Source organism: Festucalex cinctus, chromosome 17 (genome assembly GCF_051991245.1).
Source record: "Festucalex cinctus isolate MCC-2025b chromosome 17, RoL_Fcin_1.0, whole genome shotgun sequence".
NCBI classification, from domain to species: Eukaryota; Metazoa; Chordata; class Actinopteri; order Syngnathiformes; family Syngnathidae; genus Festucalex; species Festucalex cinctus.
In genome coordinates, this window is record NC_135427.1 from 8022957 (window position 1) to 8036862 (window position 13906).

The window sequence follows — 13906 nt, forward strand, 5'->3', positions numbered from 1 at the left end:
GTAAATCCCACCACAGATGTGGGGAAAAAGGGAAAGGGAGATGATGGCGTCACGGATGGATGGACGTCGGAAATAAGAAGAGGCAACCCATCTGATGGAGAGTTGAGAAGATCAAGCAAGCGAGTGCCAAGTGAGTGTTTTCAACGCTGCAAGCATGCTTGCAGTTTGGCTTGTGCATTTAGGAGCATTGATGTCACCGTGTCAGCGGAAGGATGTGGTTGCACTGTTGCACATTTATGTTTATGTGAATGCAATCCAATTACACTTTAGCTTTACTTGTATTTATTTTTTTAAGTATTACTAGACTATGGGCTCGGTCATCTATACTATACTGTATATGTATAACCTATAGTTTAATATATTTTCATTCAAGGTTGAGGTAATTTGACAGTCACGTTGCCACTGAAGTTTCCGCATGTGATTATAGCTTGCGGCGTGGTTCAGTGGTATGGCGTTCGTCTCCCACCCCAGAGGTTGTGGGTTCGATCCCATGCCATTGTGACCACGTCGAAGCATCCTTGAGCAAGATACCGAACCCCCAATTGCTCCTAATGCTGCGTCATCAGTAGGTGAATGGGTAGTCAAAACGTAAAGCGCTTTGAGGGCCGTGTGAGATGGAAAAGCGCTATATAAATGAAGTGCCATTTGCCAAATAATGGTCCATACACACAAACAATGCTGCGTTGGTTTCCTACCCCACTCGCTGTGTAGATATTGAACAGATTGACATGTTCTCACTTTTTGAGAGTTGTTTGAAGAGTGGATCTAGTCAGGGTGAAGTACTGAAGTTGGGCACGTTTTGGAAATTTTTGAATTCATGTGTAACATTCTTAGAAAGCAGAAGCAGTTATGTGGGTGGCTGGGTGACTCAGTGGGTAGCACCACTGACCTTGGAGATGGGATTTGGCAAGACATTTTAGTCCTTATGCCAATTCCCAGCCATTTTTTCATCCCAATTGTCTTTTCAAAAACATTTTATGATTACAGAAATTAGATTCTGTTGTGTTCAAATAAGATACTTTTTCAATTATTCTTTTTCTCTCTTTTTTTTCGTGTTTTTTGACTGGAAGTGATTCAGTCGAAAACCCCATTTTGGTCTCAAGAATATTTTACAGGTTTTGCTTTCTGTAGGTGGTAACTTTTCTAGCCCAGCGCAACGTTTAACGCAACGTTACTTAAAGCACAAGTGGTGTATTTGGTCAGCAATGCCGAGGTTGTGAGTTCTAGTCTTACCTGGTGAATGGCTGCTTTGTTTTCCAGCTGTCCGCCGCCATAGGTGACACTTAGTAACATGGCTGAGCTAGGCGCCAGGAATAAGCCACCTCGCCTCAAAGTGGACATCCCAATCATCCAGCTAACATCTGACAACACATCCATACAAAAAGAGGTTAAGTGCTACATTTCTATTGGACACCGTTGTTGCTTGACAAATTGAAACTCTTCTTCTCACTTCTAAATACAGTGGTGTGTGGTACCTTGAGATATAACTCAACGTTACAATTTTTCAAGAAGAGAGCAGTCGTTCTGATATTTTTTTTCCCACTTTGACTTGCGAGTGTAGAAATGACATAGTGTAAGTGAACTCAACTCAACAAACTTACATAAGCGACACTTGGGGGGTAAAAAAAAGTGAACAATTCTTCAAAAAAAAAAAAAAAAAAAGAGGCCACAAGTTGTTTTTTTGCCATTCTCAGTTGAAGTTTAGTATCAAACTTAACATAAAAAAAAACACACTTGAGCCTTTCCGTCGGCTAGCTTAAAAGCAAGCAGCAACTAGCGTCTATTTTGTGGTCTGTACTGTTTATCTGTCTCTCTGTCTTATACTGCCCCCAGGTGGCCAAGGCGGGCACAGCAGAAGAAGCAGCACAATGGCCACTATTTTTGATGCAGTGGGACAAAACTAATTCTATTCAATTTAGTCATTATTGTATATTTTTCATAAAATACATGGTGCTATTTTTCCTACATAAAAGTAAACATGACAATTTGTGCTGTTTTTTTTTTTTGGGGGGGGGGGGGGGGGTAAGGCTTGAACCACTCGTTTATCATTTCATCTCATGAAAACTAATACGATGCTAACAAGCTAACTATTAGCTCCTGTTTGGTAATTGTGTGTTGCAGTCACTAAAACGCCAGCGCAGTGTCAGCATGCCGGGAGCAAACCCTCAGGGCTGCATGGCTGCCTTAGAAGCATCCAGAAACTACCTCAGACCTCCTCTGGAACAAATGCCCTCCTTGACGTCATCCAAGGGGTTAGAAACACACACACACGCGACCAAACAACCTTCCCGACTGCCTTGTCCTCCTTTGTTATTCACTCCTCTTCACTAATAAAATCTTCCAAACTTTTTAACTTCCTCCATTTTTCTTGCTGCCATTTCGCCGCTCTCTAATCCTGATGTGCTCGTACTGCTCCCTTTTGTCTCTCCTCTTTTTGGCAACGAGTCAGTGAGAAAAAAGTGCACTTTGAGCGAGTCAACACAATCCCCCCTAAAGGCCGACGGTGCCCCAGGAGGGTGTCCACCGTCCGAAGGCGGTCCTGCATCCCCAAAATACTGACTCGGCGACGCTCGTCGATACCCAAACAGATTATCAGGTACAGAAAGCAGATTTTTTTTTATTATTTTTTTTTAAATCTCATAAACTAAACCACTCTTACAGTGAGTGCCAGAACGTATACAGAGGTTTGTTCAGATAGGAACTTTCACTCGTTCTTTTATCTTGAATGCTTGCTATACTAATAATAACAAACAGGAGACTGCATATTCTCACCTGAACTATTTACTGGATGCCAGAAAAATCGACTGCACAGCTGTGGAGCCTTATCCGCTGAACGCGGAAGAAGGTCTGATCTATTCAAAATGGGCTCTACTCTTGCACGGTCTTGGCTGCCCACTCACACAGGGGACGGCTCAGCCTATGTGAAAATAAGTGACCTGATGGTCTTAACTGGTTGCAACTGGATTAGTGTGCCAGAGTGCAGATAGATAGAAAGGCGCCAAGCCAGGATGGCTCACAGCAACACAACGGCCTAGCTCAAGTCACCTAGCTACTCATTGAGAGGCCTAATCTAACAATTTGAGTGGCCTTAACTTATTCACTGCCAGTCCAGTAAAAAAAAAAAAATCTTTGACGTCTATAGCCGTCTATGGCAGTGAATGTGTTAAGTGCCACTCAACTAAACTTCTGGATTCAAACTCTCAACCTCATATTTGTGAGGTTGATATAGTAACGACAAAATATTTTCAGGATTAAAAAAAAGTTGCCTGTTTTTGAAGCAAAGCCATGACAAGATGTCTTTTTTTTTTTTTTTTTTTTTTTTAAAGTCATGTTCTTGTGAGTTGCTCATGTTAGCACAAGCGTGCGCGCGCATGCGTGCGTCATGTCCAGGCAAGACTCTGTCCCCACCCTCCTCTTCTTCTCCGCCCTGCTAATGTGTGATTCCTATTTCCATCCTTTTTAATCTGGAGTTCTGGTATGTTAGCGTCAGAACTCATGTTTATACACACACGCGTGCACGCACACTCTTGCACAATAAGGCAGAGCAACACACATGCACTCTCACTCACACACAGACTTCATTGACGGCGGGGGGCTCCGAAGAGGGAACCGCATTGACTTTGACAAGGAACAGAGACGCTCGTCTTGTTTTCCCAGGAAGTTTGATCCTTTTCGGGTGACTAGTGGGAGGCGTGCCAGCCGCTGACACTTCTCACACACTTTTTTTTCTCACACATTGAGACAGAAACTCTGTTGTTGCGTGCTCCCGACATAAAAGTCAGAGCGGTTCGGATCATCCCTCCCATTGTGCGCAGAAAGAGCGCGTCCAGCTGCTGGACGTCTGGGATTTCCTCATCTCCTTTTTTTTTTTTGCTGATGCCAGCTTTTCTCAAACCTTTGATTAAATGAGCCCGACTGTGGATGTCCGACAGCGTCTGGACATGTGCTGATTATCCCCACTGGAAGGAAGGTAGCCCTGACCCGGATATCGGGAAATCAGAAATCGGTTTGGATTCTTTGGATGTGGCTTGAAAAGGGATAGTTTTTGGGGACTGTATGTTCACCAGGCTGGTCATGGAGGTGACAAAGCACCATATTCGCCGCCTTTCTCAGGTATGAGCCGCAGCCAGGACCCTTATTGGGGCTCCGTCAACAGGTGAGTAGGCTTTGGCTTTACTAAGGCAGGGGAGGGGGAGTCATTTGACAGAAAAGATGGTGGAGGAGCATTCACTTGTTCTGCCTGTCACTATACGTCGTGGGCAAAAAGAGTTGAACAAGATTCATTTCAGCGAGCCGTTGACCTTTCACCTAAAGTGAGGTGGGAGAGACTCCAGCTCAGAAAATAATTTTTTTTAAATGTATTTCAATACGGTATTCAACATCAATTATTACATTTAACAGGTTGAAGTTAAGTTTGCATGTATATATATTGGCAATGGGTTTCAGCCTAAAGCATCTAGTGAGGATAATTTTAAGTCACCTCCTCATAAACCAATGGAGTAGTCTAAATAAAGCAAAAGTGTAGTACCGGTATGTTGTGTTGGACTACCAAAGCGCAAAAATACCAAAAAGATAGAGCAAAAGTAAAACACTTACAAAATTTACACATAAACACTAAATAAAGTTCCACAATAACATCCAATTTCAAACCACCCCTCAATTAAAATTATAAAGAGACAAATTTTGTTGGACGCAAACAAGTTACTTCTACGCTACCTTAACTACGGTAACTCTCTTTGCTACGTACTATGCAATAAACGCATTCTATTTACATTCCAACTTACATACTTTTCATTAATGCTGTCAAATTGATATTTCCATATTACTATTGCTTTGACAAAATAGAATTGGTTGGACACAAGGCTAGCGACGACGACATACTAGCTTTTAGATACTTAAAAGTAGATACTGACCTACTATGCGATATGTTCGTAATGACGAATCATGCTGATATTGATTATACTTTGACAAAATGGGAATTTTTAGATAGGCTACAGGCTCTGCGATTGGCTAGCAAGCAGTCCAGGGTGTACCCGTCCCCGCCTACTGCCCAAAGCCAGCTGAGATAGGCTCCAGCACCCCCTGCGACCCTTGTGAGGAATAAGCGGTCAAGAAAACGGACGGATGGATGGATGGCTACGAGGCTATTGACAATGGCACATGTTAGTAACGTATGGCAAATGACAAATTGTTGGAACTAACGCTTATAGTGACAGTGGCATGCTATCTAAGCTAACTCATGGGCAGTTTTAGATACATGTAGCATATCTTCTATACATTTGTGAATTTCAAACGATGTGCTTAATTGTTTTAAATACAAAGACACGTGTTAATGTTACCAAGGTTACTGCTAATATGCCTAATCTAAAAATGTTTTGTATTATTTTGTTTTTTGGATCGCTAACAATTAGCTATCTGCTGTATTTCACTCTCTCTTCCATAATAGAAAGTAGTTGTGCCCTCTTCCCTATGCGCAGGTTGTGTGGGGTGTCATCAGCTCAGTATTGAGCCAGATTGATTTTAGGGCCACCATTTTGTTTTTCTTTTCTATAATTGAGTCAAATATTTCCCACTTGAGAGGGGGCATGTTGAGTCACATCATGCTTGTTGCACCCCAAAACAACATTCAGCATTCAAATGAAAACTAAAAAGATTTATGACAAATCCTTCCATTTTTTAACTGATCTTTACCAGTGTGTGTATACGCAAATTCTGTCCCTGGTGCCAGCCCTCGCCAAAGGACATAAAAACTTGACTTGTTTTTATCCTTTGCCGGGTGATACATTTTTATTAGACCTTTGCGCGTAGTCCATTTTAGATCACGTGTGAGCGAATGAAATCTGCACTTGTTGGTGCTTGTGTGCATACCTGCCCATCTAAACACCCACAAACAAACGTAATCCAAACCGCCATTCATTCACAACGAGTGTGTTTGTTTTCTGAATTAATATGGTGCATCATGGTCTTCTGGATTTATGACTGATTTTGGTGTGGAATGAATTTGGAAGGACAACTCGTTTTTAAAAGGCTCCTCCAGCTGGCGTCCTTCATGATGATGGCTCTGTGTTTATTAACCGAGTGTGCTTCTCTCCAAACATTTCACCACTATGGCCTCACAGTTGATAGATACACAAAGGTATTCACTATTTACAGAGGAGTCTAGTTTTTTTTCGTAAGTCTCTACTAAGTCTGACTAATTGAATCGTACAAAAAGTGAAGTGATATTTCCCTATTCAATGACATACACTGGGAAACAATACCCAGGTGTCTTACTAACATTTCTGTGAAAAGCTTTCACCAAAAAACCCAGTTGATCAAAATAATTCACCAGTTCTAATCTTCTTTCCAGGGGTACGGCCGACTGGTTTGGGGTGAGCAAGGACAGTGACAGCAGCCAGCGATGGAGGAGGAAGAGCCTGCAGCACTGCAGTCATCTCTACGGGGGTCTGAAAGCTCAGGCGATGAGGGGCATGGAGCTGCCCAGCCAGGACAACCTCTCCCTGGCCAGCACTGAGACCCCTCCTCCGCTCTACCTGACATCCCACCACCACAGTCACCATCACCATCACCATCACCATGGCATGCAGAGGGTAGGCCACGACCCGGGACTTTTTACTTTATTACTGCTTCAGAGACCTATTAACTTATTTTATTTGAACCACTACGGTCTAAATCTGCAATTGCTACAATGTTATAATTAATTCATTTAAAAACAGAGAAGTATCTTAATTTGAATGATTTCGTTTTCCAAGTAATGCAGTCGATTTTTTTTTTTTTTGCTTTGTATTGCTATTAAAAAAAGGACAGCAGGCGCAGTGCAGAATAACTGTAAAACAAAAAAATTATAGTCATGTACACATTTCAAAACATATTTAAAATAGATATTCAACATTTTAAACAATAAAAAGGTTCTACCTGTGCGTCGTAACCACATACACAGTCCTGTACACGCACTCGGATGACGTCTACGTCGGGATGGCCTTATATAGTCCTGTTGTACAACAATTATTAAAACATCACACTCCAAACAAACAAACTTAAAATCACTCACCAACAGTCTCTCTTCATAATCACCGACGTGCGAGCCCGACAGTCACTCTGGTGCTCCACTCAATTTGGCGTTTTCAACCGCACACCCACACCTGCACTCATTTAACCTTAATTTAATTGATGGGCAACAGCGACACCTTAAGGTGGCACTTGCTACAAATGAATGACAATTTACACCATGAAAGTAGTGATCGAAATACTATTTCAACCAAAAACAACATACTTTAGGCTTCCATTTCCACTTTGCCGCTCAACAAACTCCTTTTATTTTTTTTATTTTTTTTTCTGTAGCTAGCGGCTTCAAACGACTGGTTTCAATAATTTGCAGTCATGTAGTGTCCTACTCGGGACATTTTTTTGTGACACTTGACATGTTTCTCACCTTTTAACGAAAACGATCGCCGAAACTCAAGCTTCCTGCATTCATTTGTTATGGGATGTTTACCCTCCGGGAGGGCACAGTGGGAGCTAAGCGCTGACGTCAGCTGGAAGGCTCTATACATTACGAGGAAAGCTGATTTTTGAATCAAGTCATTTGTAAATCGAGGCACCACTGTCGGGTCAAACTGAAGCAAAAGTTGATCATATAGTAACACATAAACCAATTAACTTTAACTGATTGTTGACTGGCTAGCAGTAAATGTATTTTTGTCTCGTGTGCTCACGTAGATTGTGGACCCCCTTGCTCGTGGTCGGCCCTTTCGTACGACGGAAGAGGTAGATGGCTTCGGCGTGCCCCCGGTTCCCACCAACGCCTGCACGGCCTCCCTCTGCTCCTTTTCCAGCTCCCGCTCGGCCCTCAGCAGGCTGCCGCGGCGACGCAAACGGGAGTCCGTTGCCGTCATGAGCCTCAAAGCCGCCGCGGCACTGATGAAGGTGATTTGCAAAACACACAGATTTTTTTGTTTGTCAAAAATTATTTGTTAAGATTTTCCTGTTTCCCAGGTGAATTTTTTTTCCTCCTCCAAACTCTGCTATGCAAACCCTGGCATTAGAGCACGTTGGGGATGTAGCTCAGTGGTAGAGCGTGTGCTTCGCATGTACAAGGTCCTGGGTTCAATCCCCAGCATCTCCATCTTATTGTATGACATTATTGAGAATGATCTTTGTTCTTAAAAAATGTGAAATGACATTTAATGCTACTTTTAAATGTTATAAGGACGTCTTCAACATTTTTTGATCCACTGCACAACCTCATGTATAAATGTAATAATAAATGTAATAATTCTTCCAAAAACTTCACAGTACAGCATGATGGGAGTTTCTAACAATTTTCTGTCATCCTATCAACGCAGCATTCCTGATAAATTCTACAATGAAGTACATATAAATCCAAGGGATTTCCTTTCAGTGTATCTTCCAAGAAAAATAAATAAAAAATCCTCGATAAATATATGTTTATCGAGCTGGATTGGTTTGCTGGAGCAGATGGTTCAGATGGTCATGCACAGCCAATGTTCATGGACTATCAATGTTATCTGCTACGGAATTTTTCCAAAGTGCAGTGCTAATCCAGTGGCACATGAAACGTTTTTTCACTGCTGCCATACAACCACGCACATTTAACGATATCTGCGTGTACAGGGCCGTGCGTTAGGCGACGGCGCCGCAGGACGACATCGCAGACGGAGTTTCCTGTCCCCGAGTTTCTTTGAAGATGATACCGTAGATTTTCCTGATGATCTGGACACATCGTTCTTCACTGGGGTGAGCACTGTCCGCATATGCAAATGATTTCCTCATCGGAAAACTGTCACAAAGTGAAATTTTCCTGATCGTGTTTTTGTGTGCTTTAGGAGGGTCTGCCCGATGAGCTCTCCAGCTATGCAGATGAGGTTTTTGAGACGGCGTCAGAGGCCGCGCGCCATCAGCCGGATGAGAGCGAGCTCACTGGAAGTGCGCTGGATAGGAACGAACTGGAGAGGAGTCACCTGATGCTGTGAGTTTTCAGGCAGAGATTCTTAACTCATTCACTCCCAGACATTTTCACTGAGGCAACCTAACCCCTTAGCGCCCAGATGTTTTACTGGATTTTGATAAAAACATGGAACCCTCCAAAAGAAAGCTTATAAATTCCCATTGAGTACCATTGCTTTAAGCCACCTCGTCATGTCAGATGCTGCATCAAACGCACGTTGTACGTTGTGTGATTTCTTCACTATTGTAATCTCTTCATTGTATGTCGAGCAAAAAAAAAAAAAGTGGTCGGACGAACATATGGTGTTCCCCAAGGCTCAATTCTGGGGCCTCTGCAGTTTTTATGGTATCCTCTGCAGCTGTGGTTGTTGTTTCTCATTTCCAGGCCATTAGAGAGAGGATGGCGCAAAGCAAAAGCCGGCTCACTCGTCCAACCCAAGGTGCGACTGAACCAAGAAGTGGGGAGTCGGCGGCGCGGGCAAAGGATCGCGGTGCCCGTCAAAAAGCTGTTCGCCCGAGAGAAGAGGCCTTACGGGCTCGGCATGGTCGGCCGGCTCACCAACCGAACGTACCGAAAGCAAATAGACAGCTTTGTCAAGAGACAGATTGACGACATGGACGATCACAGGTAAGAAATGTGATTCTCCACAGTTGAAGTAGAAGTATAAACACTAAAAAAATAAAAGAACTACAGAATCTGAAATGGTGGTGTTTTTGACTAATGTTGTAATACATCACCAGGCCTTTCTTCAGCTATTGGATCACATTTGTCCATTTACTTATCACCATCCTGGCTGTCAGCATCCACGGCATCGCTCCTGTGGGCTTCTCACAACATGAAACGGTGGATTCGGTCAGTAACATGTTTGTTGAATTGTCCCCAGGAAACATTCAGTAGAAAAGAGTAATGCTGCTTTCCTAAAAAAAATAAAAAATAAAAAAATAAAAAAATACTTTTTTAGGTGTTAAGGAACAAGGGTGTGTACGAAAATGTGAAATTTGTGCAACAAGAAAATTTCTGGATTGGTCCGAGCTCAGTGAGTATTTGTGATATTTTCAATTATCTTCTAACACACAACTTTGCATATATTTTTTCCAGGTCCATACTGTGCTCCTCTTTAAAGGAGCACAGATTGGGTTTTGTTTGTTTTCCTATCTCTCCTTCCTCATGTTACCTTTTTTCCGTCTTAAGAAACTCGAGGCGCTAAGTAGCAAACCGCCAGGCATTCCTGTCCTGTTTCACTTGGTCATTTATATTTTTTGGTTTCTCGGACGGATTGTGAGTGGTCTAAAAAAAAAAAAAAAAACTCAGGGCGCTAAATAGCGAACCGCAAAAATGTATCATTTGGTCAACAAACCATCTTTTTTTTTTTTTTTTAACTACAATTTTTAACCAAGATTTATACTCCTGAAAATTTTTGTTCAACAAACTCTTTGTTTTTTTATATATATTTTTTCTTATTTTCTTTTTGTTTGTTTTTTGTTTTAACTGCAATTTTTAACAAAAAAATTCTACTCCTGAAAATTTTTGGTCAACAAACCACCCATTTTTACGATTGTATTTTTTTTAACTACAATTTTTAACCAAAATGTACACTCCTGAAACATTTTGTCAACAAACCATCTTTTTTTTTCCCCAACTACAAATTTTAACAAAAATGTATACTCCTGAAAATTTTGGTCAACAAACCATTTTTTCTTTCCTATTTAAATTACAATTTCTAACCAAAATGTATACTCCTCAAAATTTTTAGTCAACAAACTTTTTTTTTTCCCCAACTACACATTTTAACCAAAATTTATACTCAAAAATTTTGGTCAACAAAACTTGCTTATCACTTATTCCACTCGCAATTATAACAATAATATTTTCATTTTGGATCGGATAAGTTATGTTTTAATTTTGTCTAAAAACATTTCCATTTTTCTGCAAGGAGGCACTGATCCATCTGGGAGCCAAATTTTCTCCATGCATGCGTCAGGATCGAGAGATCCACAAGCTGGTGCAGGAGACGAGGGTCCAAGAGAGAAAGTCGGGCTGCTGCGTGAGGAACGATCGCTCGGGATGTTTGCAGACTTTGCAGGAAGAGTGCTCGGTCAGTGCCGCTGACTTCAAATATTTACTCATGAATTTGACTCTGCAAGTCTGTATTATTTCCTCTCTTTTAGACCACCTTGGCAATGTGGGTAAAGTGGCCTCAGCACCCCAGTGCTCCATATTTGAATGGTGAACTACGTCAATATGGTGCCGTTTGCCATCAGGATCCCAGGTAAAATCAAGTTGATGTGGATGTTATTATTTACTGCATCTTATGTTTCTGCAAAATGTCGCCCCACTCAATTTATTTTGTAGAATTTGTCAGGAGCCTGCCTCTGTTTCTCCTCACGAGTGGCCTGAAGACATCACCAAGTGGCCAGTGAGTACAATGACACGTTAAAGAGCATTAAATACAGTGATTCTTTCACATACCACCGCTTGTACAATTATTCCAATATTCTACTTTTATGTGTGACCTGCAGATTTGCACACGGTACAATTTTGTGAACCACACCAATCTTCCCCACATAGATTGTACCATCACGGGCCGGCCCTGCTGCATTGGAACCAAAGGCCGGTAAGGATCCAATGTCACGGAAGTTCACAGTGCATAACTTTTTTATTTTTATTTTTTTTATTTAATGTAGTAATGTAATGTAGAAGTATTCTGAGGTAAGTTTCACAGCATGCCAGGCTAACTTAGCAATCGATGTGATCCACGAGCTTCTAGTAAACATGTTAGCAATTCAAATTTTTGAATTATTATTTTTTTAAATAAATATTGTTTTTATTATGCATTTATTTGACATACATTTTTATTTCTCTTCTTTGTATTTTTAACATATTTATTAATATTCCAAATTAGATTATATCCTTACTAAACCACTACTATTTGCATACTGATTAAAATCTCCGTCTGTATAATATTTTGTAGATGTGAAATCACTTCCAGAGAGTACTGCGACTTCATGCACGGCTACTTCCATGAAGAAGCCACTCTCTGCTCACAGGTGGACTACATACACACACACACACACATACTAAATTTTAAGATTTATTCCAGTAACTGAAATATGTTTCTTTGAATTGTCCTTTAAAACAGCAACATGGAGTAATTTAACTTTAATCTACAATTAACTAGCTTCTACTGTAATAAGCAGAGCAGGGTGGCCTTTGTTACCATGGTAACACCAGATCAGATCATGATTAGACAGTTGAGTTTTTAACAGATGGGTTCTGGCAATCTTTTGTCATTTATAAAAAAACAACAACACATTTGTCATTGGAAATTAGTGTTGTTGTTTTTTTAATTTACATTTTACACTATATGTGATTAGGCTTTGGGCACCATATGGTGTAGTTAAAGCAGTCCATTCCATTCCATATATGACATTAGTATTCGCGTTGTCATTCATTCTCCACTAGGTGGCGTGCATGGATGACGTGTGTGGCCTTCTGCCTTTCCTCAACCCTGAAGTCCCAGACCAGTTTTCGCGACTGTGGCTGTCCCTCTTCCTTCACGCTGGGTGACTTTACTATCTCATTTGGTTCATCTTTTAAAGAGCTCCACTCTTTAAAAGTAGTGTGTGTGACTACAGTACATCTATTACACAACAAAACTGCCCAAAATGGCGGCCAGCTTCAGCCAAATTCGATAGGTCAAAATAATAAATCCAACCTTGGGTAAAAGTAACTCAATCTGCTGAAAAAATTTAATAAATAGTGTATGAAGTGCACTTAAATTGCAGCTGCAAAATATTTAAGCCCAGTTTTTGCTGTCTGTCTGTAGGATTCTTCACTGCCTGGTGTCAGTATTGTTCCAAATGACAGTGCTTCGAGATCTGGAAAAGCTAGCTGGCTGGCTGCGGATCTCCATCATCTACATGTTTAGTGGCATCACAGGAAACCTGGCGTCAGCCATTTTTCTGCCCTACAGAGCAGAGGTACACGACATAAATGTGATCTAATCTCAAAGTGGTATCACGAGTGGTTACGCGGGCTCGCTTCAGAGGTATGCAAAAAGAATCACTGAATTAAAGACCTGTAAAGCACAAAATATCGACAAATATTGGATGAAGACTAGCTATGCTTCCGCTTAAACATTTTTTTTAAATCTATAACTGTACTTTTTTTTTTTTTTTACTTTGCATGTTAATTCTCAAGTGCGGCAGCTGCATATTTTTAAGTACAGTTCTGTTTTATTTAACATAAATTCAGTAAATCTAATTTTTAAGACTAAAACTGCCCTCTCTCTATATATTTTTTATGTATATTAATATAATTAATAATCATTATGGTATGTATGCAAAATAAATAGTTACATGAAGTACATTATCACATTCAACAGGAATCTATAAGTTCACTTTATGAAGGTATTATATACTTGAGCAGTTTTGTCTCTCTCCTTTCCAACCACATAAATCATTTTTTATTATTATTATTTTTAAGTCTTTTCCAAAGTGCCAAAAACACTAGCGGAAATGGGCTTCTGACGTGTGTAAAATAAATCAATAAATCAATCAATAATTTGTTTTCTTTTTTACTGGCAGGAATGGGCTTCCACATAACGGTGGTACTCTACTTGGGAGAGCTAAATATATTTTGTTTTTTGAGGTGGTAATTGCTGTAAAGGTTTTCGAACCGTTGCAAATGTGCAGGTGCAAGTTGATGCCGTTTATTAAACAAAGGCAGCGGATGAGAATTGGAATGAATTCCCACAGAAATGCAAACGTTTTGAAGAAAGTCTACCTGTAAGAGCGTACTAGCAAAGGGTGACCAAACGCGTCGTCTTCCTTCCTGTCAGTGTAATGAAGAGTAAAACTCAAATAAATAAAACTTTGAATGAATGAGTGACATATTTCCTATTGAATTATTTTCCGTCTTTTTGTCCCACTTCTCTCT

The 13906-nt window shown here is 40.7% G+C and overlaps 1 protein-coding gene, 1 long non-coding RNA gene and 1 other non-coding gene across 7 annotated transcripts in view; 2 read left to right on the plus strand and 1 right to left on the minus strand.

The window, feature by feature from the left end:
- The window catches only part of rhbdf1b (rhomboid 5 homolog 1b (Drosophila)), a 14727-nt gene continuing 821 nt past the window's right edge, over positions 1-13906 (plus strand). The window contains exons 1-18 of one of the 5 annotated variants that reach the window (XM_077502168.1): positions 1-130; positions 1261-1387; positions 2122-2252; positions 2450-2596; positions 6350-6590; positions 7720-7926; positions 8635-8757; positions 8847-8989; positions 9353-9595; positions 9709-9820; positions 9930-10004; positions 10902-11063; positions 11137-11237; positions 11321-11384; positions 11488-11582; positions 11940-12015; positions 12431-12531; positions 12795-12948. In XM_077502168.1, the coding sequence (XP_077358294.1) occupies positions 1292-1387; positions 2122-2252; positions 2450-2596; positions 6350-6590; positions 7720-7926; positions 8635-8757; positions 8847-8989; positions 9353-9595; positions 9709-9820; positions 9930-10004; positions 10902-11063; positions 11137-11237; positions 11321-11384; positions 11488-11582; positions 11940-12015; positions 12431-12531; positions 12795-12948 (2271 nt within the window). In that variant the 5' untranslated portion in view covers positions 1-130; positions 1261-1291. Of the gene's footprint in view, positions 131-1260; positions 1388-2121; positions 2253-2449; positions 2597-2617; positions 4157-6349; positions 6591-7719; positions 7927-8634; positions 8758-8846; positions 8990-9352; positions 9596-9708; positions 9821-9929; positions 10005-10901; positions 11064-11136; positions 11238-11320; positions 11385-11487; positions 11583-11939; positions 12016-12430; positions 12532-12794; positions 12949-13906 lie in introns of those variants that run through there. The other 4 variants (XM_077502169.1, XM_077502172.1, XM_077502170.1 and 1 more) reach the window with 4 other exon arrangements.
- LOC144004723 (uncharacterized) overlaps positions 6739-13906 on the minus strand; it is a 23713-nt gene continuing 16545 nt past the window's right edge. The window contains exons 5-8 of the long non-coding RNA XR_013279432.1: positions 7716-9885; positions 7052-7142; positions 6916-6991; positions 6739-6826 (exon numbers count right to left, since the gene is read on the minus strand). This is a non-coding gene — a long non-coding RNA (uncharacterized LOC144004723). The remainder of the gene's footprint in view (positions 6827-6915; positions 6992-7051; positions 7143-7715; positions 9886-13906) is intronic.
- trnaa-cgc (transfer RNA alanine (anticodon CGC)) lies at positions 8054-8125 on the plus strand. The gene has a single exon. It is a non-coding gene; the product is annotated as a tRNA-Ala (tRNA).